The sequence below is a fragment of the Meles meles genome, chromosome 10 (genome assembly GCF_922984935.1).
Source record: "Meles meles chromosome 10, mMelMel3.1 paternal haplotype, whole genome shotgun sequence".
Taxonomy (NCBI): domain Eukaryota; kingdom Metazoa; phylum Chordata; class Mammalia; order Carnivora; family Mustelidae; genus Meles; species Meles meles.
In genome coordinates, this window is record NC_060075.1 from 18,984,338 (window position 1) to 19,009,512 (window position 25,175).

Here is a 25,175-nt window from a genome sequence, read left to right on the forward strand (position 1 = left end):
CCATCACCTCCGGTGTCCTTTTGCTTCCCGGTCTCAATACAATTCCATTGGTAATTTAGATTTCCATGAGTTTATTATTTACTAATTAATTTACGAGTTAAGTCACGGTTTACAACGGGAGCCACACCAAAGAAGAACTGAGTTAGAGATGAACGTCAGACTACAACACTGGGCCGGAGCGTCTGAGAGTGAGTTTGGACCTTCGAAAGGCCTCTTCATGGGCCAGCTGTCCTGGAGGATCCTAGCAAATCAAGTCCCTGGGGAAGAGACGATGATTGGGAGGGGACGGAACCCGCAAGGTCAATGGAATGTCCCCATATCCAGGGAAATGTAATAGGATGAGAAGATGCCAGAGAAGCGCTAGCCAGTTGGATGAAGGGCAGAGATGTTTTCAGTTTGATTCAGAAGCACATAGTTTTAGAATCTCAGTTCTGAACCAGACTGCCTCAGGAAATAACAAACTTCTTGCTACTGGAGATATTTGGGCAGAGGCTTGGCTGTGAGCACATCCAAATTCAAGTACATGTTGTGATGAGCACCGGGTGCTGTGCGCAACTAACGAATCACTGAACACCACCTCAAAGCTCACGAGGTACTCCATGCTGGCTAACGGAACACAGGAAAAAAAAATTCAACCACAAGGGAAAAAAAGATAAATAAAAAAGAAAGAAAGAAAAAAGAAATATATTCAAGCCCACCATAGCACACCACATTGTTAGTAAGCGAACTCTTTCAAAGGCTACCCGAAAAAGACAGGTCTTCCTAGGGCATTCAGTAGAAGAATTAAATTGGTCCTAACCCTCAATGCAAATATATGCCAATTAACTGCTGGGCATAAAGAGATCATCAACATCTAAGATGCTAGCACCACGTCTGAGTATCCTATTCCAGGAAGCCACCGCCCCGCCCACTCTCCAGTAACAACACGCCCACTTTCTAACTCACACCATGGTGAGCTGTGACTGTACCCCAGCTGGTCCCCGGGTCTCCAGTCTCCCCTTCCCACCCTCTGCCGAGCCGCCCACAGGGCGCACTTTCTGGAACACAGCAGTCCTCGAGACACTCCCTGCTTACAAATCCTTTCTGCTCAGACTCCCGTCTGTGTGTCTGGTCTTATCTTCTGCCGTCTCCCCGCACCCTCGGGTACTCCAGGCTGTACAGGCAGCTCATTAAATGTGCCTGTCCTTCTTCCCACCCCGAAGGCGCTCCCACTCGAGTTCCACAGCCCACGTGTCTTCCACATCTTCTATCCTGGAGATCATCGCAGCACCCATCCAACTATCCTGTGAGCCAGCACTGACCTGACTGAATCCCATACTAGATGCTAAGCTCCCAGGACAGGGCCCACGTCTGTTCATTCTGCAGTTCTCTGCCGGCACACGGCTGGTGCCCAATAAACACTGATTAGATGAATAAATGAGCCGTTCTATTGGTTTGTCACATCTGGATAAGCAGGCATTAGGTTAGCCTGCATTAAGGTAGCTGCGGCTCATACATCTCATTTAACTAAAGAGCTGTGGTCTTCTCCGTTATTGCGTTAGCGTACTGAAAGTAAAGATGTTTAGCAGTCGGCATCAAGAAAAAGGTCATAAAGGGGCGCCTGGGTGGCTCAGTGGGTTAAGCCACTGCCTTCGGCTCAGGTCATGATCTCAGGATCCTGGGATCGAGTCCCGCATCGGGCTCTCTGCTCAGCGGAGAGCCTGCTTCCCTTCCTCTCTCTCTGCCTGCCTCTCTTGTGATTTCTCTCTGTCAAATAAATAAATAAAATCTTAAAAAAAAAAAAAAAAAGAAAAGGTCTTAAAGATAGCTACTGCTGTAAAACAGAGATCTCAGAAAGAAGACTAAAGTTTTTCTTTCATGACTATTCAGATCACTTTCAAGGCCTTAAATCGGGAAGGTGGACAGGAATACTGGCATTGTTTTATGTTTCTCTCGTTATCCATTACTCTGTCAGGGAGCCACTGATTTGTGTGGTAATATTAAGGTTGGAAATAGATTTTGAAGGCAGTAAATTCCTATCCCCACATAGAACTAATACAGGTAAGGAAAGAACCACCAACCTACTTCTAAAACCAAGAACAAATAGAAAAATCAAAACCTAACACAAGAACAAAATCTCTCAGCCATTCCAATGCTTGTTAGATCACCACATTATGATTTTAATATTGATATATCTGGATACACAACTTAGTGCATAAGAATTTCATTGGATGTCTCAATCATGGGGCAGTGTGATTTAAAAAGACAGAATACCACGAGAAAATGAAATAGATGGGAAAGAAAAGATTCAAGCAAAGGGCAGAGAAAGTGCCTTTGTAAATACTTGAATATTTCAAGATGAAACTGTTTTCATGCCTTTTTTCCCCATTTCATTAAAAATCAACAAAAATTATGTTGGATAAGGAATTTAAAAATCTAAACAAGAGCAACACCTTGCCTCTGAAGATGTGCTTTGGTTTCATCATTTGTTTTAATCAGAAAGTTGCGGCACATAAAGTGGTACTTTCTTACCTTCTCCACAGATAAAATTACTGGCTGTCTAAAATCTTCCTTCTTAATCCAATGATATGATCTTTGATCCATACCTTGATGGGATTTTTAAAATGATGTGCCACTGAGCAACTCTGCCTCCTTGGGGACGCCAGTGAAAGGTGGGACAATGCTTCGGAGCCTGCGACGGAGGGGGATGAGTGGGTGTGTACTTGGCAGCAAGGCTGTAAGGCGCGTCTTTCCACACTGGCCACTAATTCCAGCAGGAGGAGAAAGATAGCAGTAGCAGTAGTAACTGTAGGCACGAAGCTAGTTTTAAGGTTTTGTTTTGCTGCCTTGTGCTTCCACACGACACTAATTAAAGGTCTGAGTTGTCCACTAGATTACAAATTCCATTAAGGCAAGGACGTTATCAATCTTGTTCTCACTGTATCTTTAGGGCTTAGCACATGGGAGGAATTCAATCAATATTTATTGAATGAATCGGTAAACAAATGAATGAATCCATCCATCTCTCCATATATCCATCTGTGGCAATTGTGGAAAATCACCTTTGTTTCTTATGGTAATTTCCTATGAAATATGGTATAGAATACCCTTAATTCATTCATCCTGTTCACTCATTCAATCTGTCACTTGGTTAACAAGTATTCCTCATGTAGGTATTAAGTGCCTGGTCATCTCCTAAACACCGAGAACCAAATGGTGGGCAAAGCTGACATTGGTCCATACCCTCCTTGGGCTTACAGTTGAGTAGGGAGGACAAACATTAAATAAATCAATCACAAGCAGGATGGATAAGCATTCTAATAGGGGAAAAACAGGATTTAATAAAAATGAATAAGAGGAAGGCCAGCCAAGCGAAAACAGAGAGGCAGACTGTCTCACAATCTTGGTGAGGACTTAATAAACACCTTAATAAACACACCTGATCCTGCGGGCCTCCATAAACGTGTATCACAAACACATATGAAGGACCTGGCTCTCAACATTGACAACATAATTAAAAGGAATTCTAATCAGAGAAAGCCTTGGTTTCCAGCATTCTGGTTTGCTAAAAGGTTCTGGGTTTAGATGCTGGCACAATGGTTGGGATACACAATCTGCTGACTTTGACCTTCCATTCATTGTGTTCTACTTATCTACAGGTTCAGCACCCCTATATAGGTAGGCATAATGGCACTCTATACTTTTTTATTCTAATGTTAAGTTTTAATTTAATTTTGTTACTTCAGGGTACTTAAAATATATTAGTAAATAAATCATTTTATATATTTGGATCCTGGAGTTGTTCAAATGAGGGATGTAATTTTAGATATCTAAATAAATGGACCTGTTTCAAATAGTATTTACATTGTTTGAACATGTATAGCTTAAGGGAAGGCGAGGCATTAGAAAATAATTTGCATTTATTTTTCTTGCTGTCTGAAAAATCTTTGCAGTCCCCTCCTCTGGTCACCGACAGACATTACTAATCTAGAAATAATTGCTTTGCCATAGGTTAAAAACGAAAAGGAAACCAGTTCGAAAGATCACAGTGGCGACTCTAAATCTGACTCCCAGAAACCTTTAAAAAGTCTTTAAGCCTCCCCGCACCCCCCCCAAAAAGGTCTTTAAGCCCAGCTGAAGAATTTTTTTAAATGGTCCTCATTTTTTTGATATTCTCCTCTATTTTAACTGGACCATGAGGGAATCACATGGCAAAATGTCTGCTCCAGAAAACTGGAGTGCAGTGAATGCTAGCCCAAGGGAAAGAAAAGGAAAAGCCTTTGCCGTCATTTCTCTTCCCTTCCTCATGAAACGGGCCTCCGAAGAGGCCTCCTCATGTGGAGATGAGGCAGTGGAGGGGCAGGTGGCGGGAGTCCGGGGAGGAGCGAGGAGGGAAGCTCACGGGTCTTCCCACCCCCATCCTCGTCCCTGATGTCGCAGCTGGTGGCCACAGGACGAGCCTGGCCTCCGACGCCACACGCTTCACTGAAAACGCACAGATTTTGCAACCCTTGGAGAGTGATGTCAGCGGTCGGCGAATGAAGGTGAACATTTGGGAGAATAAAGGACAACAACATGCAGGGTCTCTCTCACACTGTGATAAATGGCAAAGAAACCGATGAGCCTTCTCTGTACCTTTCCAAGCTTGCTGAAAATTAACAGCCCCAAGCAGCAACAGCCGACATTTTCCGTCCTTCCCGGCCAGTGAGCACACTTACCCGTACCGGAAGTACGTGCTGAACTGTCTGCAGAGGCGGTGAGCGAGTTCTCGTTTCCCACAGGCTTCAGGACCGGCCAGCACCAACATGGGATAGGGGGCGTCCAGGCGGGGGAGAGTGCTGGAATACAGGGCAGGCAGTGATGGCCGGGTCTGGTCACATACACAGCCAGCAGGCAGGGTCTACACCCCAGTCACACCCAAGTCAGGGTCTCCACCCCAGTCAGGCCTAAGTCAGGGCCTACACCCCAGTCAGGCCTAAGCCCGTGACTGAGCACCTGCTACCTACAGGCACTGGACAGGAGGCTGGTCCTACTTTCCTGAGCAAGTTCATGAGGATAGGTCAAAAATAATATTCAAAGCATAGATAACAAGTCAAGTCCAAATGCATGTAAATTTACTTTACCCACATTTTTGAAAGGAAAAATATGGTAAAATGTGTTAGTTCTTGGTTGATCAAGTATTTCCCTAAGAACTTCAACATGAAAGAAGGAAGACTGTTCTCTGAGAAGTTTTAGTATCTATGCCCACTGAATTAGAACACAGATATGCAATGAAAATGGTAATAATTAAAATTTACCTAAGCAATCAATATGTCTCAGGCACTACTCTATTAGTCCGATGGACATTACCTCATTTAATTACTACAGGAAGTGGATGAAGATGTTTCTATCATTATCTATCATTATCCCCATTACATACACAAAGAAACTGAAGTACAGAGAGGTCACTTAACTTGCTCAAAGGAACAGCTAATGGCTAAGAGCCACTATAGGAATCAAGACATGGCTTCTGGGCCTGGAAGACTGGACTAAGGAGTGAAAACATGCTGGCTGATGTGTGTGAATTCCACTCGTGCCACAACTATGAAATACAGAATAAGATATATTTTAAGAATACATGCTAAGGCATAGATTCTATGAAGAATGGAGGTGGTGGCAGTATAATTTTTCAATCTCTCTGAACACTCACAGGGGAAAAATACAAAAATCAGAAACAGTTAACAGCAAAAACCCATGGATAACATGTGTAACAAAACCAGATGAAAAAGTATTTCCATGAACCAAAAGCCCACAGAGCCTTGTACATTGCAGGGATCCATGCGGGGGGGGGGGGGGGGGAGGGGGGGGGCAGAAATGGGGCAGCAAGTGACACGCCTGAAGACAAGGGAACCCCAGCAGGGCCAACGGGAACCACTGGAAAGCAAACAGGCTGAAATGCTACATGAACAAAATCTGTACATCCATATTCATAATAGCTGGATTTGTAATAGCCCCCAAACAGAATCAGCTCAGAAGTCTTTCAAGAGATGAATAGTTAAACTAATCGTGGTGGATCCACATAAGGAATATGACTCGGCAAAGAAAAAAAAAAAAAAAAAGGAATGAATTGTTGGTATATCCAACAATGGATGCATCTCTAGGGAATAAGGCTAAGTTAAAAAAAAAAAAAGCCAATCCCAAAAGGTTATACATGATATGATTGTTTGTATCATATTCTTGAAATGACAACATGATAGACGTGGAGACGGGACCACTGGCTGCCAGGGAGTAGGGGAGTTGAAGAGGAAGGAGGTGGCTGTGGCCCTAAAGGGGAAGCACAGGGATCCTTGTGACAAAACTCTTCTGTGGTGGTGCTCATACGATCTAGACGTGTGGCAACACTGCATGTAACTAAAGGCACCCATGAGTACATGCGAAGCTGGTGAAATCTGATCAGGCCGGTGGGCTGTATCAATGTCAAGTTCCTGGTTTTGATATTCTGCTATAGTTATGCAAGGTATTACCACTAGAAACATCTAGAATTTCTCTGTATTATCTCTTACCGCTGCATGTGAACCTAAAATTATCTCAAAATTATACGCAACTTATGAATCATTGAACACTATGCCAAACACTAATGATGTCCTATTATGGGCTAATTGAATTTAAATAAAAACAAATAAAAAATAAAATTATCTGAAAGTATAATTTTTAAATGATTAAAGAGAAAAACAATTGAAAGTGACAAATATTGAGTATAGGCAAAGGAGATCTTTCTGAAGGAGAAAACCAAAGCAAAGGAACAGAACAAATATTAAAGACCATAATTCAAGAAAACTGTCCTGAAATTAAAAAAAAAATAAAACTATGCATTGAAAGAGTATACAGCATACCTGGGAGTATTAGCCCAGAATGACTAATATTAAGACACAGTCTAGCAAAATGACTTGATTTTAAAGAAAAAAAAAAAATCACTCAGCTAGAAAAAAAGAGCACACAACCTATAAGGGAAAGGAAATTGTTTTTAGATTTTGATAGATGTTTTGCACCGCTCCCCAAAAAAGAGTATCATATTTTATAAATTCAAGGAAAAAAGTGTGAGAGTCATGGATTTTTAAATATAACAAAAATGACTTTCAAGTATAAAGGACAGAGAATATTATCAACATATAAGTGTTCAAGGGATACTGATCCCATAGCATATCCTAAGGAGTCTATAGGAGATCAAGCTTTGCATACCCATTAACTCAGAAGACATTAATACAAGGGCTGATGGGAAGCCATAAATATGTAGTTATCCATAGAACTAAGACAAATGACGGCAAAGGGGGAAGTATGGTGGGTGATGGATACACGTTCTGACAATATAAATATGGTACACTATTTTTAAAGTGGGTGATTGACACTTACATAAAATATATACAATAGGTAAGTTCTCAGGGATAGAAAGGAGATACAAAGTCTCCAGGGACTGGGAGTAGTGGTAGTAACTGGGCAGTTACTGCTTAGGGGTTGCAGCTTTTGCTGGGGGGTGGAGGGATGAAAAATTTTGGAAACAGGTGGTGATGATGATTGCCACGACAGTGTAAATATAATTAATGCCACATAGTTATACACTCTAAAATGGTTAAAATGGCAAATTCTATGTTATAGATACTTTACCACAATAAAAAACGGGGGCAGGGTGATGGGAAGAGCATAGGCAAAATATGATTTCAGTGTTTTCGGCAAGCATGTCAGTGGTAGTATTAGGACTGATGCTGTTGTGCTGCAATATGGGATTTTAAAAAAGTAATTATGGGATATTCTAAATCCATCTCCCTCTGTGTCTTTGATGTGAGAGGAAAGGAGGACACAGATGTAATAGAGAGGAGGATAAGTAAAAGCTCAACTATCGTCTTGAAATTGAGTTGTAAGTATCAGTATGAATTCAGGAGGTATTTTATCATCTACCTATAAATAAATATGGATCAATATATATAGACTAGATATAAGTGCATTGAATAGATGTAGACAGAGACATATAAGTAGATAAACAGGATAGATAAAATAGACCAGTGGGTGATTGGATAGATGGGTGGATGGCTGGATGAATGGATGGATGAAAGGAAGGAAAGAAATACATTCTTAGGTCTGTCTACTAAAAAGCCTAACAACAAGGACCAACTCAGTAGCAATGATTATCTCTAGCAACCAGGTTGTGACTGGGAAGTACCATTTCTCACTGAAACCAACCAGGGCTTCTTGGAGAAGTGGTTAATTCCAGAGTATGGATAGGGCTTGTAGAAGATAAGCCTGGAGGACCTTGTCATACAGGAGAGCAAGAAAGCTATCAGTGACCACCAGGCTGGAGTCAAGATTCTGCCATGTAATTTTAGTATTGTTTCCTCACCCTAGTTGCACCAGGGGAAGGGACAGTGTTCCCCAACAATGCAGTATAAGAGTGCCAAGGTCAAGAGTTAGGGTTCCCTATGGGGCCAGCCTGGGAAGGGCAATGATAGTCTTGCCCCTGTCTCCATGAGTTTCTCACAATGAACACTGCTTCATTTTGGAGCATCTGGGGCTGCTTGGCCATTTTGCTCTGGTCTACTCGATAGCCACAAATGATGATGAAATACGTGTTTTTCAGGCAGTGCTATAAATTTCTTTGATACATGTTTTTATATAAATGTACCCTAAAGCATGAAACAACTAGCAATCTCATAAACTAGGAAAGAAATACAACAAGGACATAAATGCCCTTCTTTTAAATCAAATGTGCTTTTCCAGATGTATGCAAATAAATGATAAATCAGTTCACCTAGAGGGCGACCATAAATATATAAAACTGTCAATGTCTATATTATTAAATTACATGTAAAAAAATCATGTCCTGGATGCAAAATAAAACATGTGCTCTCTGTGGGAAACCAACCATGTGAAGTACAGAAGCAAATACCACATAAAGAAGGGAAGCCATTTATAACGAAGAGATTTTACAAGTATTTTTAAAATGCCTTTGGGTATTGATAGAATTTCTGCAATATACTTATAGCATAAATGGCCATCTGCTCCAACAGATTGTTTAAAAAGAAACGGAGAAACTGTGGTAAATCTGTCTTTGAACTTAGAGGTGAGAGACTCTGTTCATGCGCTCAGCTAAGCTGGGTGACTCACGGGCTCAGTGCAATCGGTGTAAAGACGATCTCAAATTTCCCTTGGGCTTCCTTCTATGGACTTTCTCATAGTCTGCATTCATGCTCTTTGGCAGGGCTATCGAGTATTTACTCACAGCTAAGGAAAAAATTTACGGTGGACAGAAATCATCACAATTCTTTGTTAATGAGGCAAAGGTCTATGGTTCTGTCCTACAGCAGGAAAACTGACACATTTTAAACATGTTTCAATGTTCTACGTCAGAGCTAACCACCATTCAAGGGGCCAGATGGTCAAGGGGAGACGAATCCACTCATCTCCACACCTGGGAAACCACCAGTGAGTGAACCCCGCGCTCGAGCATGTGACGATAATCCCTAAAACTGAGACAGTCAAAAAAAGACCCTCCTCTCAGAGAAGGTGAGGAAGGGATGAGTCACAAAACAGAGGGCTAGGGCAGTCGCCGAGGATGTCCTGTGCTCACCACCCTGAGTTCTACCCTGGGGATCCCTCACGAATACCTGTCAAAGATCCTCTGGGGCTGCATCACGCTGTTGACGACATGGGTCAGGTGATCTTGGGCTGCGACCACTTCAGGGGGAGGGTCATACATATTCACAGCTGCAACCTTTTCCAGAATTAGAAATGCAAGAGGAAAACATGATTCATTTCTTCAAAGAAGACAAGTCTTAAATTTTCTTGAGCGAAACATTCAAGACAGGCAACCGGGTATGGAAAATAATTTAACACATGCTCACGACCTTTGCGCTCCATCTTCCTGTCTACTCTAACTTTCCCAAAACCTAAATAAGGGTGGTTATCTTACAATACCGAGCTGGAGTCCACGGGTCCCCCACTTCTTTCTGCTCCCTGGTTTGGGAGGGAAGAAGTAAACACCAAACCTCTAAAGCCCAAGAGTACTTTTAATATAGTAATAAGCATTCCCGCTTTGAGCCTGAGAGGAAAGAATAAAATACAAAGTTCTAGATCTCAGGTCGTCGATACCATGGGGATGTGTTCCTCATGCCATCCCACCAGGAGCTATTCCAATTATCCCAAATTCTACCCAAACCTCCTCTTCTTTCAGCAGAGCTTCCTGTGTTCAAAGATGGGGGTCTTTCCCTCGTGACGTAGACTTCTCTAACCGAATGTCCTTGTCACCCCTCTACATCCACGATCCTCGTGTACCCCTCCTTTACTTAATGCAGGCTTTTGAACTACACTCCCTTCACAAAACGTTAAGGAGAAAGAGAAATCTAGGAAGTGCCTCTGAGTTTGAGAATAACAAGGCACTAACATCCGCAACTATTTTTAACCGCAGTTTCCAAGAGGCACATATGAAGCGGAATATCTGCCACTCTACATGCTTATACCTGTTTTCATGCTCATCTCAAATTTGTATTTAGTGTAGGAAATCCTTCGTTAATGGAGATTTCAGCTGTCACCGGTCACTAAAGCAAGACAAAGTCCCACCCCGGTATGATAGCAGGGAGGCAGGTGCTAGCGCATCAGGTCCCATCACTCTGGAACTGTGTGTCCAGGGGGATCATGAATTCAAAGAGCGAAATTAAGGGTTTAAAATACCAGGAGAGTAGGGGCGCCTGGATGGCTTAGTGGGTTAAAGCCTCTACCTTCGGCTCAGGTCATGATCCCAGTGTCCTGGGATCGAGCCCCGAATCGGGCTCTCTGCTCAGAGGGGAGCCTGCTTCCTCCTCTCTCTCTGCCTACTTGTGATCTCTGTCTGTCAAATAAATAAAATCTTTAAAAAAAATAATAAAATACCAGGAGAGTGATCTGAGTACCTTTTGATTATATATGTAGAGTGATGTAATAATAAATTTCATTATTAAATGAATGTTTAGAGCAACACAGAGAGAATAACACAGCCTCCAGATATGGTAGTTATCCAAAATTAACAGACTGCCATCGTGCTGCTGCCTGGAGCTGTGGAACGCGGCTTCCGTCCCCACTGCTGGCCTGTTGACTGCGCAAGAGCAGCACCTTCGCCACATTCGTGCTGACGCTCAGCTTTGTAGGGGGTTAAGCCACAGAGTAAGGAAACACTCCCTAAATAAGCCGTTACTTCCCATATTGCCTTGTGTGCCATTTATTGATTACATTGGTCCCACGGCGGGCAGCAAAGCCCTTGAGCACATTAACTCTCAAACACATGGAATAATGTGATTACATACCTTTTCTTCCACTTTAATTTTCTTCTGGTCTAATTCTGTTAATCGTAGGAGCATAAAAATCACGAAGAACCAATATTCAGATTTTTCCTAGTTAAAATATGAAGAGGAATATTCAGTTGCCTTTCTTTCCCACGTGAGCAAGCACTAGTATGCTACTCCCACAAGTTGGTGTTTCAGCTTCTACCCTGTCCACACACACACACACACACACACACCCTTCAGGGTATTTGCACTTCCATGCTCACCAGTCCTCTCACATTAACTCACATGCAGACTGTGCCTTGTAGCTTACAAAGCTCTTCAAATGTGTGATCTTGTTAATCTCCCTGTGACATAAGCAGGACGGGTATGACCATCCTCATTTCTAAAGAGGAACTAACCAAGCCTCAGTGGTGAAGCATTTCACCTAAGATTCCGTGGCCGGGGATTCAAATCTATCCTGCAAATAATGAACATTATTTATGACAACTTTGTCATTTGTTTAGTATTATTTTGTATTATTTTGAACTTGTACTGTTTGGAATTTATTTTACAATAAATAATATTCACTTATAGAACAAATTCCTTATTACTCCCAACCATCTGCCATGTTAGGATTATCTGGCTTTTAGAAATATAATTAAAGTTTAGGGGCGCCTGGGTGGGTCAGAGGGTTAAAGCCTCTGCCTTCGGCTCAGGTCATGATCTCGAAGTCCTGGGATCGAGCCCTGTATCGGGCTCTCTGCTCAGCAGGAAGCCTGCTTCCATCTCTCTCTCTCTCTCTCTCTGCCTACTTGTGATCTCTGTCTGTCAAATAAATAAGTTTAAAAAAAAAAAAAGAAATATAATTAAAGTTTTGTATTAAGAAGCAACATCTTTGAAGAGAAAGGTATTAGTGGGTGATGCATTTATAGATAAGAATGCACATGAAATGAACATACAGAAGTATCCTTTTTGTCCTTTGAGGTGCGAGTTGGGGAGGTTGTGTATATAAGTGAGCTAACGTGTGAGAAAGGGTTTGTGGTATTTATTTATGCACATGCGCAAACACTCCGCCTGGCTCGAAAACTGGAAAGCGGAGGGAGGTTGGTGGCTGCTTTGTAAGCCCTGCTTCTTTCTTACCAGAGATGCTTTTAAGTTGGTGGCCACTACTCCAATACCAAGGACTGGATTTATTTTTTAATCTTGTTTTTCATTTTTGCTTGTGCTTTATTTTTTTTCTTTTTGTTGGCCAGACATGTTCATCAAGTTACACACACAGAAAAAGGTACTCAGAGGTACATTTAAATTCAAGAGTCTCTGGAAAGGGAAGGGTATAGGTAGCAAAGTGGAACGAAGGACAAATGGAAAAAGAGGGAGGGACAGAAGCCAGGAGAGAGAATCTATCAAGGGTAGGAAAGACAGAGGCTTGACAAACAGTGGAGTTTTGAATACCAGAGGGGAACAATCCAGAGGAAATAGAGTATTTCTTTCTATAATCGTTTTTACACCACCACCAATTTCCCCAACTATATCCAGACCAATTACTATAGATATCTGATCTGAGACCTTCTTTCCCCTCGTACACCACAGGAACCAGTCTGTCTACACCTCCAGCATGGCGCCTTCTATGACCTAAAAGGACATTGCTCCAGGGTCAGTGGCTGCGTCAGGTGATTTTTATTACCAGTTGGGATGAGTCACACGTGACCCCCGCAACCCCCAACCCCAACCCCAGACAGGCACTCCAGGCTCCACTGTGCCCTTTGGCATGAACAGCCCCTCCTTTGCCTAAACCTCCTAATTGTTTCCTTAGAGATGGAGAGTGAAGGTAAACACGGGGCATTCACATCCCTGCTGCTCCTTATCAAAAGTACCTCTGGAAGAATTCCAAAAAGGTCCTCACCCCCTCTCCCCACATATTCTCTCTCTCACCTGAATTGGATTTCTTAGAAAATTGAGAACCCGGAGGAGAGGTAGATTTTCAATGTATTCTATTTCACCCAGCTCGGCAATCTGTTTAATCAAAGAAACAAAGTATTATCAGTAGACTAACTGTGCAACCCATAACATAAAGTTCTGTGAAGGGAGCTGACTTGGATCTTCTAAAGTCAACTTCTTCTAGAAACTGTTCTGTTGCGTAGCCCAGCCTTCTAATGAGTATTTGGATCGCAGAGCACAGGAATGACCGCGAGCCGCCTCACGAAATGGGAACACACACAGCCATGTTTTCTTTTTTCCTCTCTGCTTAAAGAACCGTGAGCTGATTCTCCTCTCAGCCATATTTATTTTAAGGCAGAGATAACTTAGTATGCAGAATCAGAGAAACAGGACAAAAAACACAGGTGGGGGCTCCGTGGTTCTCTCTCCTCGGCCCTAATCCTTCCTAACCCTCCTGTTCCCCAGTCCCCCTCCCCAGCGCTGCCTCTGCTAACCTGGCTATTTGGGACTGGTGAAGACTTCTTACTATGTGTGTATGTGTAGCTCTATTGTTTTTTCAACAAGAGGTAATTATTTTAAGGAAAGATAAAAACAGAAACTATACGACACAGTTCTTGACATGGGTGTTCGCCTTACAATTTTTTGTTTACACTGTATCCTTATGTTTTATACTCTTTTCTGTGTAGGTTATGTTTCATAACTTTGAAAAAAGGTTGCTGGTCAGTTCCTTAATTTGACCACGGAGAAAGCTTGGGTTGCAGAATTCCTGAATTTCCCACTAAAGACAGTTTTACTTAAATTTCCTGTAGTTAGCATAATTATAATTTTATTTCAAATGTGGCTATTAAACTTTTGCAAAAAAAAATTAATAATCACGTCATTTCTATTTCTCCCCAAGTCATTCCCGCGTGCGTTGTGAACGCGCTCTCCAAAGGGAGTCACCAATAATTTCTGAGTTATCCAAACACAAAATGCAGCTAAAATTAAACTACTCCCAGAGCTAAATCAGGGGAAGAACATATGCACCATGTTCAAGGGATGCCATTTTCAAAGACGTACTATACAAGGTAAATTCTGAGTCATCATATAGAGCCTGCATTAGTTCTAGATGCTTATGAATCAGCATTAATCTGCTTATAGCGCTGCTATGCTATGGGACACAGCACTTTCAACACAATGGCTATAGCCATTAGAGGGACATTTAGATCCTCTGCAAGATAAAAGGATCATTCTGTGATTCAGGAAAGTGGAATAGTCAACTAGGTTCACACTGCTTGGTCAGAGCAGTGGGCTGATTTTCCTCTAGCATACGGCCCCTGTGCTTGGACCCAACACAGATGCGAGAAGGGGGATGTTTTCCTGCAATGAGCATGTCTCACCACTAAGTCCTGGCCATGTGCCCTGGCACACAGTGCTGGTGAGCGTGGAAACTGGCATGTTTTTCCTAAGGGGCAAGCTGACGGGTTACGTGTACATAAGCTATGAACCAGCTACCCCATCCTCAAGAGGTTTGCACTGAAGAGATCATCAGACCGCCAAACGTTAAATAAAGAACATTGGGCCCAACATTTTTGTAAAAGTTTAAAAATTCCTCAATTCTGAATAACCCCAGCATTATGTGATTAAATGAGTCATAGCACAGTCCCATAATAGGAACACTATGCACCCTTTAGAAGGGTAGAGATATCTCTGATAACTGACATGGAAAGCTCTTGAAATGTTGCAAACAACATGAATAGCATGATCACGGACTACATAAAATTAGAACTAAAATGTCAGCTGGGATCATCTGGTCTTTTGAGAGTCACGTGAGAAGGATCCAGCTCCCTTCCCCAAGAGGTTGTTAAGGGGAGAGCAAAGCACGTATGGGCTAGCCCGGCTTCAAGATCCTACGCCTGCTGAATTAGCCACACTCCACAGATACTGGCTGTCCCGACTGTGCCCTTGGTCCCTCTTCTGAAGATCTCACCCTACAGCAGATCCATCCTCATGCCTTCTTCTCAAATGCCAAACCCAGGGCTCTGCGCCTCACTGACTATTCGTTACAGTAGGTGTAGGGGTACAGCGCCCCAAATGACCTGAAGTGAGACATCGCCGGAAAGGTTCTATTCCTGGAGGACCTTGAGCCATGTCACACCAGCAGAGCTGATCCCCAGATTCCAGATGCCCCTCTTCTCAAACCTTCTCTGCCACTGGGGGCAGAGACCCCTAGCAGCTTGTCAACTTCAAATTCCTAGGGAGAGCAGTTCAGTTGACTCATGTCACCGTTTGCTCCGAGGCTATGCTCTCCCAGCCCCAGCATCCACACTTAAAGCCCCCTGTGAAGGCTTTTTTCTTTGACTGATTGGCTGATTGATTTGTGAAATAATGACACCAGAAGAAGGAAAACAGTGTTCTCTGAGTAACTCCCCAACCAATGTCTTGTTTCTAGAAGAAAGGACAGAGGTTATCATAGAGTTAACATTTGGGGGATAAGTTTTAAATGGCAGAAATGACATCCACACTCACAAGGACTATAGAGAGTGATAAGGGCCCCCAAATCACCCAACGATGGGAAATATTTGCAAAGGAACTTAAAAGAGATGATGAAATGATCGTGTGAGGGTACAGCCATGTGTCAGCCGCTAAAAGCAAGTAAATAATACTGACGGAAGTACAAATGATAAAACATCAAATTAATCATATGAGGAGCAACAGCTAAGTTATGCTTCTGTAAAATGACAAACTTTCCATCCCTGACATGGTATTCTCAGTGGTACTGGGGAAACCTCTGAGGAAATCTGTGCAAGGCACGAAGAACATTTCAAACTACTGTTGGTTGCTCCCCAACCTGCCCAGTGGGGAGCCAGGGAATTGTGTTATTGTTACGGACTCAATTGTTCCCAAAGGATTCCCTGCTTTGGGACACATGGCCACTTTTTCTTTAATGGAGTCTCCTGAATATTTGAAATTTATAAACTCCTTTACTCACTTAATGATACTTTTTTTTCCCTTAAATGTTTTCAAATGTAACTTGAAATGCCTATTGAAATGGAAGAAAATGATATACTTATTCATGAGGTCTTTCTAGAGCAGCACTATCCAATATGGTAGTTAGTAGCCACATGTGGCTAATTAGCACTTGGAGTCTGGCTAGGATGAACTGGAATGTGCATTAAGTATAAAATACACATCAGAAGTCAAAAGCTTAGCATGGGCAAAAGGTTGTAAAGCTCCTCATCAATGATTTTTTTTATATTACATATTGACATGATGATATTTTGGATGTATTGGGCTAAATAAAAGATATTATTACAATTATTTTCACTTATTTCTTCTTACTTTTTTATTGTGGCTATTAGAAAAGTTAAAATTGTATATTTGGCTCACAGTTATGGCTTGCATTATATTTCTATCACTCTTGGGGGCACCTGCGTGGCTCAGTGGGTTAAAGCCTCTGCCTTCGGCTCAGGTCATGATCCCAGGGTCCTGGGATCGAGCCCCGCATCAGCCTCTCCGCTCAGCAGGGAGCCTGCTTCCCTCTCTCTCTCTTCCTGCTTCTCTTCCTACTTGTGATCTCTCTGTCAAACAAATAAATAAAATCTTAAAAAAAAAAAGAAAGAAAGCACTCTTGTAGAGCATTATACTCTAGGCTTTCCTGAAGGAAGAGTCACCAGCATTTCATTTACTGTATTATGTTTCAGCATTGAGAACACTGAGTCTGGAGGCAAACCATCCTACATTTGCATTCTTGCTCTGCTTTTTGCTGGGTGTAGGATTTTGGGCATGTTACACTTAACCTTTCTGTGCCCCTGTTTCCTCATCCAGAAAATATGACAATAGTAGGGGTATAATGAGGATTAAATGGGACAATGGATGTGAAGCGCTTAGAACAGTGCCTTGTGCACAGGTACTCAGCAAATATCTCTAGATGATCCTTTGACTGCAATTATTACTATTATTAACATGAATCATTATTCCTTTCCCTGACTTCTGAAATGCATTCAGCTGGGATTCGATGAATGCATTTCACCTTTTCAATACTCCCTGGATACAGGTAAGAACCATTTTCATGGTAATTTCACGAAAGGACACTAAACCCATATGAAATAGAGACTATGCTGACTCCATAAGACACGTGGCAAGGGGAACAAAAGTTAAATGAACTTCAGAAGTTGACAAAACAATTTAATATGCAAATCAAGTAAAAATAAGGACTAAGAGTTTTATCTGTGATTAAAAGTCAACTTTTTCCCAGACCTAAAGATGGCCTTTTCTTGATGTTTAGATGAGCAGGTAATACAAGTTCATTGGAGAAAGAGTCATCAGACATAACTGATAAGCACCATCGCACCTGAACAGAGAAAGGTCTCCACAGCACCACATCTCCCCCCAGATAAGACCCATGCGTCTTTCAGGGCCCAAGTTTGCATTTTCAGGAAGAAATAGTCAATTTCTTTTGGATGTCTTTCAAAAAAATGTGGTCAAGTACTCAGAATAAAATTGTTTTGCAGACATTATTGCTTAAGTCATCAATAAACCATGATTACAAGCCCAAATGCTTCATTGAAAATCATGTATAATAAGAGTGAACGCCAGGGGCGCCTGGGTGGCTCAGTGGGTTAAGCCGCTGCCTTCGGCTCAGGTCATGATCTCAGGGTCCTGGGATCGAGCCCCGCATCGGGCTCTCTGCTTAGCAGGGAGCCTGCTTCCCTTCCTCTCTCTCTGCCTGCCTCTCTGCCTGCTTGTGATTTCTGTCTGTCAAATAAATAAATAAAATCTTTAAAAAAAAAATAAGAGTGAACGCCAATATTTATAATTTGTGAAACAAAGCTTGTATTAAACCAGATATGGAAAATTTTAGTCTATCTAATCCCCAACTCCTACAAATTAGGAACATACACTATTGTTACCAACAGAATATTGGACTATGCCTCTTCTCCTTAAATGACAGTCACGGGCAACACCAGCCTGAGGCTCTTCTCATGTTTCCCATTTCCCTGCTCTGACACTTTAGATACTCCCAAGGTCACCTTTCTATACAAAATTTTACATGAACATATCTACTTCAGAAAATCATGTCCACTCGGTTGCAGATTAAACCCTTAAAACAATGTATTAGGAATCATCAAATTTTCAAAAATTAAGAATCGTATTAATTACAAACAAACAAAACAGTCCTTCTGCAACTATTGCTCCTGGAGATTTTCTAGAATGATTCTAAGCTGGCATTTCAAGTGAGAGCCCTGGAGAAACTAATAATGGGTCCTAATGTGTCCTCTTCTGCAGACACTGAAACCAGGACAGATGACATGTGACGTTACCTTATTATCTTCCAGGTTGATCACCTCCAGGAAGTCATGGTTCTCCAAGCCCTGGAGGCTGCTGATCTGATTGTGGGACAGATCCACGATCTGCAAGGCTTTTAGGTCCTCCAAACCCGTGATCTTCTCAATCTGGTTACTGCTCTACAATTGGTAAAATACATTCAATATCTTAATGTATCTTAGTAGGAAAAAGTGTAAGGCCAAGTTTTCATTCTGGATATTGCTCAAATCTCCCAAAATCAACAAGTCATTCTTGTTCCCCTGCCTCCTCCCATTTCCACCCTAAACACATATATGAACACCCCAGAAAGAAATCCCAGTATTTCAGCTGGAAGAATCAGAATGTCATATTTTCACTAAAGTTCATGCAAGATGAATGTTTGAATCAGTAGGACAGACAGAAGCTAGGTAGTATAAGCTTTTAACATTGTTTACCTAAAGCCTGAAAACAGCATGACTCCATGTTTACCTTCAGAAACAATATTTAATGCAAGTCTTTCAGCGCCATCATGTTACACCACTCAAACAGTGTGACTACCACAAATGCTTGGTTTTTAGGAACATTCTAAATATAATAACTTCCTATCACAAAGGCCAAGGTAGTCTGATTCATGGCTTGAATTATTCATGTTCTTGTACAGGTTCCTCCTCTGGAACCTAGGCTAGACCTATGACTTCCCTTAAGCAAAAGAATATGGCAGAAGTGTGCCAGTACCAAGTCTAAGAATTAAGAAGGCCTGGTAGTTTCCCTTCTTGTGTCTTGGAGCCCTGCGCTGCCATGTAAGGACTCTAACTACTCTGTTAGGAGAAGATTTTTGGAGAGATCCCATGGAGAAGAGGTCACATGGAAAGGGGCCCTGACACTAAAGAGAAGAAAAATCCAGCCATTCCAGCATCCGCTCTGAGTGCAGCCCCTGCCAGTCTGCCGGCTTAATGAAGCAAGAGCAGCAGAAGAACCACCCTGCTGAACCCAGCTCAGATTGCAGAACGGCTAGCCAAAATGATGGTTAGTGACTAATATTTCTCCATGCACTACACTTGGGGTGGCTTGTTATTCAACAATAGATAACTGTGTTCTTCAATAATTCACACATAAGCATTTTCTCAGACAATGAGCATAAAACAAAGATTCAGAGATTCTCTTTCCGAACCCCATGGACCATAACCAGAAATGACAGTGGCCACAATAATCTGCATTTTCTTGTGTATTTTCCAACATACAGTTCCTTGGGTTTCTTAGCCTCAACGTGTAAAAACATGCCACAGTAAAGTTACACTATCAGTTTTAGTTGGGAATCATAAACACAATTTTGAGGTTTCAATTAATGACATAAAATGCCCATCTTTAAACTTTTAATACTTTTAATAAGCATTTAACTGAAAACTAAATTATAGCATGCTCTTCCATCTACAGTATTTTTTCCTGATATATGATTGCTGGTACATTGTAATAGCAAGAGCTCATTTTCATCCTATCTTTCAGAAGATTTCACTTCAATAATGAGCAAGATTTGTAGTCATTAGTTTAATTCTGTGACTCTTTAAAATATATTACTAGAATGTTGATATTCTACAAAGCTGGGTGATAATACATGGGGGTTCATTAAACTAGTCCCTTTTTAAAATATATGTTTGAACAATTCCATAATCAGAAGGGAAAAATACTCATAATCCCCATTTGCCTAAGTTAAGTCAAATTTCCTACTATTCAGAGTTCAAAAAAGTTCTAAAAAGTGTAATAGGAAAGGAAAAGAAAAAACTGCACTAAAGTTAACATATCTATACTAATTTAACTTACTGAAATAAGACCTCAATATCCTATTTAAAATATGCCCACATATAAAATTTATATACAATACAGTTCTTCCCAAAGGACTTTGAAGTGTTAAAACTATGGAAGACAGACTATAATAAATCTTTACAGCGTCTCTGATGGCTTTCAAAGTGGTAGATGCAAAAGAGTAGAGTGAGGCATAGAAACATTTAATTAGCTAGCCTATGTTCATAAAGGAAGGCAGAATAGGGAGATATTCAGAATCACAGAATTTCTGAGTTGAAAGTCATCCAGTCAAACCCTTTATCTGAAGCTGAAAAATGGACACATTGACCCTCAAAGTGGACATCCAGTTTCAGCAAGTTCTTTTCTGTAAAATCATGATGAGCAGGAAAAGGAGGCCTTTAGAGCAAAGCTATATTCTTAAACAGATGAAATGAGAAATATTCTTCATCTCCCCAATTTGGAAAGGAAAATACAAACGGCTCTTAGTAAGACAAAACGAATTTTAAAGTGTGGAATGTATTCTCCTCCCTTGCTCAAAGAAGCAGTTGACAGAAAAGCCCATGAGTGACCCACATTATCCCCTTCCATTTACTGTAAAAGCTGATGGTAGAGAATTAACTGGTTTGTATAGCAAATTATTCTCTTTTCTCTAAAAAAATGTAAAATGAATTATTTGCAGTAGTAAAGCAGTTGGTTTTCTAATTCCACAAACTAAAACATAAGAGCATTAACTGTTGAAACAAATGTGTATCTTTTTATCTTACATATTTCATTAACATTTGTGAAAGAAACCCTTACTCTTCTCAAAAATTTTAAGGGAAAATGAATGATGGCATGGTCCATATTTTCTGATTCATCTTGGGTGACTGGGGCAGGGACTGGGAACAATCCCCCTAATTTATTTGTAGAAAAAATGTCTTTTATGCTTTTTCTAAAAACTGCTTGAGATGGGACAATCAACATGGATTACTTGTTTAGTTATTGAAATAAACTCTTGGGATGAAAGTGCTATGTGTTAATTTTTTTAATCATGAGTTCAGTTCTCCTCCCTCTAAGCACACCCCCTTATCTCTTTCCACATACCATGCTCCACTTAAAGTTAATGGGAGCGCCAGTAAAAAGAGATGTAAAGAGAAGGATAAGGTTCTAACGAGGTACCACCAGAGTAGTACACATTGCCAGTATTCCTTTAAATTATCATTTTTTGAATGTGACTTTCTTTTATAATTTTTAGAGTTGCCCACCAACATAACAAATTCATTTTCTTTTTATGTTTTGCTAACATGCCCCTGTGGACAGATAACATGAAACCTTAGGAACATTATAAGACCTCTCCATGCCTCCAGTCCATCCTGGGTACTGGAACCAATACTTTGCCCTCACCTAACTCGCCATGAGGAGTGAAGTCTCTTGAAAAAGTGCTTCAAGCTCAGAGAAAGAAAAATGAACACTAGCCAACCTTCCGCTATCTGTAGTTTAAATAAGACAGGAATAGTCTATTACAAATGTCATAAATCTGCAGATAACCCCAAGATGTCATTTCTAAAAGCAGTTCAACAATCTCCCATGGGATAGTTCACATAAGAAATTAATAAGCTACCAGCCTTGTGGCTTAAAATCCTCTCTGCCCACCTTGTGACAGATATAATAAAAAACAGCAAAGCCACCCAAGGGTAAGACGTAGAAGAGAGGAGGAAAGGATGAAGAAACTTGAATAATCCACAACTATATCATCAGCTTTTAAATTAGTGAGCTAATCTGTTATTTCAAAAACACGGTATATATCTTTAGAACTATTATAATTCTGCTGACTTTTTGATAAATTATCTGCATGTTTATTCATAGTCACAGTGCACGTCAGAGCTTAAGAAAAGTTCTATGGGAAAAAAATTTAAAAATTTCAAGTTTCTGATTGGAATCGCTCCTTTAGTTTCAGCATCAATTTTGGTTTTCTAAAATGGGAAGCTAGCATATATTAATATAAAAGCACTGCCAACATTCAGATAACATCTTATGGTTCATTTGAGAACAATAAAGTGTAAATAGCACTAAATATTATGCTTAAATATGCTTAAATGTTATTTCATCAGTGAGACATTATGAAATGTATTTTTAATAGTTGTTAAAAGTATTCTTTTCTTTCTCAGTGTAAAATGTCAATCCTTTAAAACATTGAATTTGGACACCAAATTAGAAAATCACTTTACTACAGCAGGAAATATTGATCCTACATGTATACAGCACTGAAAGGAGCAAACAAAATGGAAGACAAAAACTTTCATGAAGGAATCAGTTCTTCATCTTGAAAAATCCTGATTTTCATTCAGTTATCATTCATACACTTGCTAAAACATTAACTAGTACTTTCCATCAAGAATAACTTTTTAGGGCATCTGGGTGACTCAGATGGTTAAACATCTGCCTTCAACTCAGGTCATGATCTGGGGGTCCTGAGATCTAGCCCTGCATCAGGCTCCCCGTTCAGCAGGGAACTTGCTTCTCCCTCTCCCTCTGCCTGCTGCTCCCCCTGCTTGTACTCTCTCTCTGGCAAATAAATAAACAAAATCTTAAAAAAAAAAACAAAAAAACAAACTTTTGGTTAGACTCACCAGACAAAGGATCTTGATTGGCAGCATACCTAAGCCGTTAATTGATGTGATCTTGTTCTTGGCCAGACTCAGGTGCGTTAGGCCACTACACAGCTCTAGCCCACTGATCTCCTCTATCCTGTTGTCTATACACCGTGACTGTGTTTAAGGAAAACGTTATGAGAAACATTCTGAAAAGGGGCGCCCAGGTGGCTCAGTCGGTTAAGCATCTGACTCTTGCTTTTGGCTCAGATCATGATTTCAGAATTACGAGATTGAGCCCCACATCGGGCTCTACACTCAGCACCGAGTCTGCTTTTCCCTCTCCCCTCTCTCCCTCCACCCCCCACTTGTGCACACACACTCTCTCTCAAATAAAATCTTTAAAAAGAAAAAATGTTTTGAAGAAAAAAAACAGTGTCATATCATAAAGCACTAATAGATGCCAACACAGGATGAACGCTAAATCTTGAAATATATTTTTTTCATTATAGAAGTTAATACTAAAAAAAAAAAGTTAATATTGGCACTGCTTAAATTATTTTAAAGACACAGCTTTTGAGTATGCTCAGTTGCATTCTGCATTCTTAAGTGACTCATTTAATCAGTGAGGAGAAACATCTCAGGGTGCTTCAGAAGCTGCCTCCTTGGCAGTGATTTTCCTCGGTTCCTTAATAATTTCCACAAGAAACTCCCGTGCTCTCCCCAAGTCGGGACTTTGGCTTCGTCATCCTCAGAATCAGGGGAACAGCCTGGGAGATGTCCCCGGTGGCAGACTGGTGGTAAAGAACCAATACCCGGACACAGAGAGGAGCAGCCTTTTCTGTCTCTATCGGTTTCTCTTCTCCCTTTAAAATAAATGAGGCCTAAATTCCGTCTTCATTTCCTCACGTTAAGTTTCTAGTCATTTTAAAATTTAAATTGCGTCTGTGTTTCTATCCTTAGAATCACCTAAAACTGCAGTCCCAAAGTCACCAATTCTATCCCCCTCTCTCTGGTCTCAATCTCTTCAGCAAATTTTCAGGATTTAGTATCATTTGCGCACCACAACTCATTTTCCTTCCCAAGTAACTGAAGAGATCACGGTTCTCTCAGCCACTCGCAATCCGCAGGGCATCCAGTCAATCAGCAGGAGTTGGCATTTTGTGCTTTAAAACACCTCTTTAACGATCCCCTTCCTTTCAGACCACTCCACTACCAACTTAATCCAGCTTTAGCACCAATGGGAGCATCTAACGTCCACTTCTCGCCTCAAATCACCTGACACACTGTAGTCAGGTTAATTTTTTCAAAATATTGATTAGATATCATGTTTCAATCAAAAAATTCTCACAGGACAAATTCCAAATTCCTCACTCTGGCATCGGAAGCCCCTGACTTGACGCAAAACCTATTTGTCCAGTTTCATCTCCGTTAGAACCCAGTGAGAATTCCCTAAGTCTGCCAGGTCAGTCTTCTCAGCAGGTCTGGAATGTACCAAGGACTTTCTTACTTAGCAGTGTCTTTTTTTTTTTTTTTTTAAATCATATTGCTTTCCTACCCTTCCTAAACCCTGCCCAATCCTCAGGACTTAATTTCAAACTCTATTTCTTTTCTTTCTTAAACATATACATTAAGCCAACTTCTTGGGGCACCTGGTTGGCTCAGTGGGTTAAAGCCTCTGCCTTCCACTCAGGTCATGATCCCGGGGTCCTGGGATCGAGCCCCGCATCGGGCTCTCTGCTCAGTGGGGAGCCTGCTTCCTCTTCTCTCTCTCTGCCTGCCTCTCTGCCTACTTGTCATCTCTGTCTGTCAAATAAATTAAAAAAAAAAAACTTAAAAAAAAACCAACTTCTTTATTATCTCTTTTTGAAAGATAATCCCATATTCTTATTTCTGTTGCTCTTAATTACTTAAGTACTCACAAAGGACAGGCTGGGAGAACATATTTGCAACAGAAATAGTAGATGAAGGATTACTATCTAGAATACATAAAGAATGACAATAACTCAATCCAAAAGAATAAAGACAGAACCAGTCAACAGAAAATGAGAAAGAGTACAGGGAGGAAATTCTCAAGAGCAAACCCAAGCAGCTAATAAATGTATTAATCAGGAGAATGCAAATCAAAGTGCCCTTCCTCACCTATCAGTTTAACAAGCATTTTAAAGGGTTCTGAGGAACAGACTGAGGGTTCATTATGTCAGAGCCAACTTGAAAGCAACCTGGCAGGGTCTGCTGTAACTGTCAATTTGTCACATCAACTTCACTTCTTGATATCCACTCTGGACAGACCATTTCTTCCTCGAAGCCTTTTCTGGTCAACTTCCAACCTCCC

General features: G+C 41.0%; 1 protein-coding gene across 1 annotated transcript in view; it reads right to left on the minus strand.

Annotated features, from left to right (window-relative positions):
* LRGUK (leucine rich repeats and guanylate kinase domain containing) overlaps nt 1-25,175 on the minus strand; it is a 68,994-nt gene that overhangs the window by 19,011 nt on the left and 24,808 nt on the right. The window contains exons 6-11 of the mRNA XM_046020246.1: nt 22,880-23,004; nt 18,488-18,631; nt 13,179-13,259; nt 11,286-11,372; nt 9,615-9,721; nt 4,698-4,817 (exon numbers count right to left, since the gene is read on the minus strand). Coding sequence (XP_045876202.1) covers nt 4,698-4,817; nt 9,615-9,721; nt 11,286-11,372; nt 13,179-13,259; nt 18,488-18,631; nt 22,880-23,004 — 664 coding nt within the window. The remainder of the gene's footprint in view (nt 1-4,697; nt 4,818-9,614; nt 9,722-11,285; nt 11,373-13,178; nt 13,260-18,487; nt 18,632-22,879; nt 23,005-25,175) is intronic.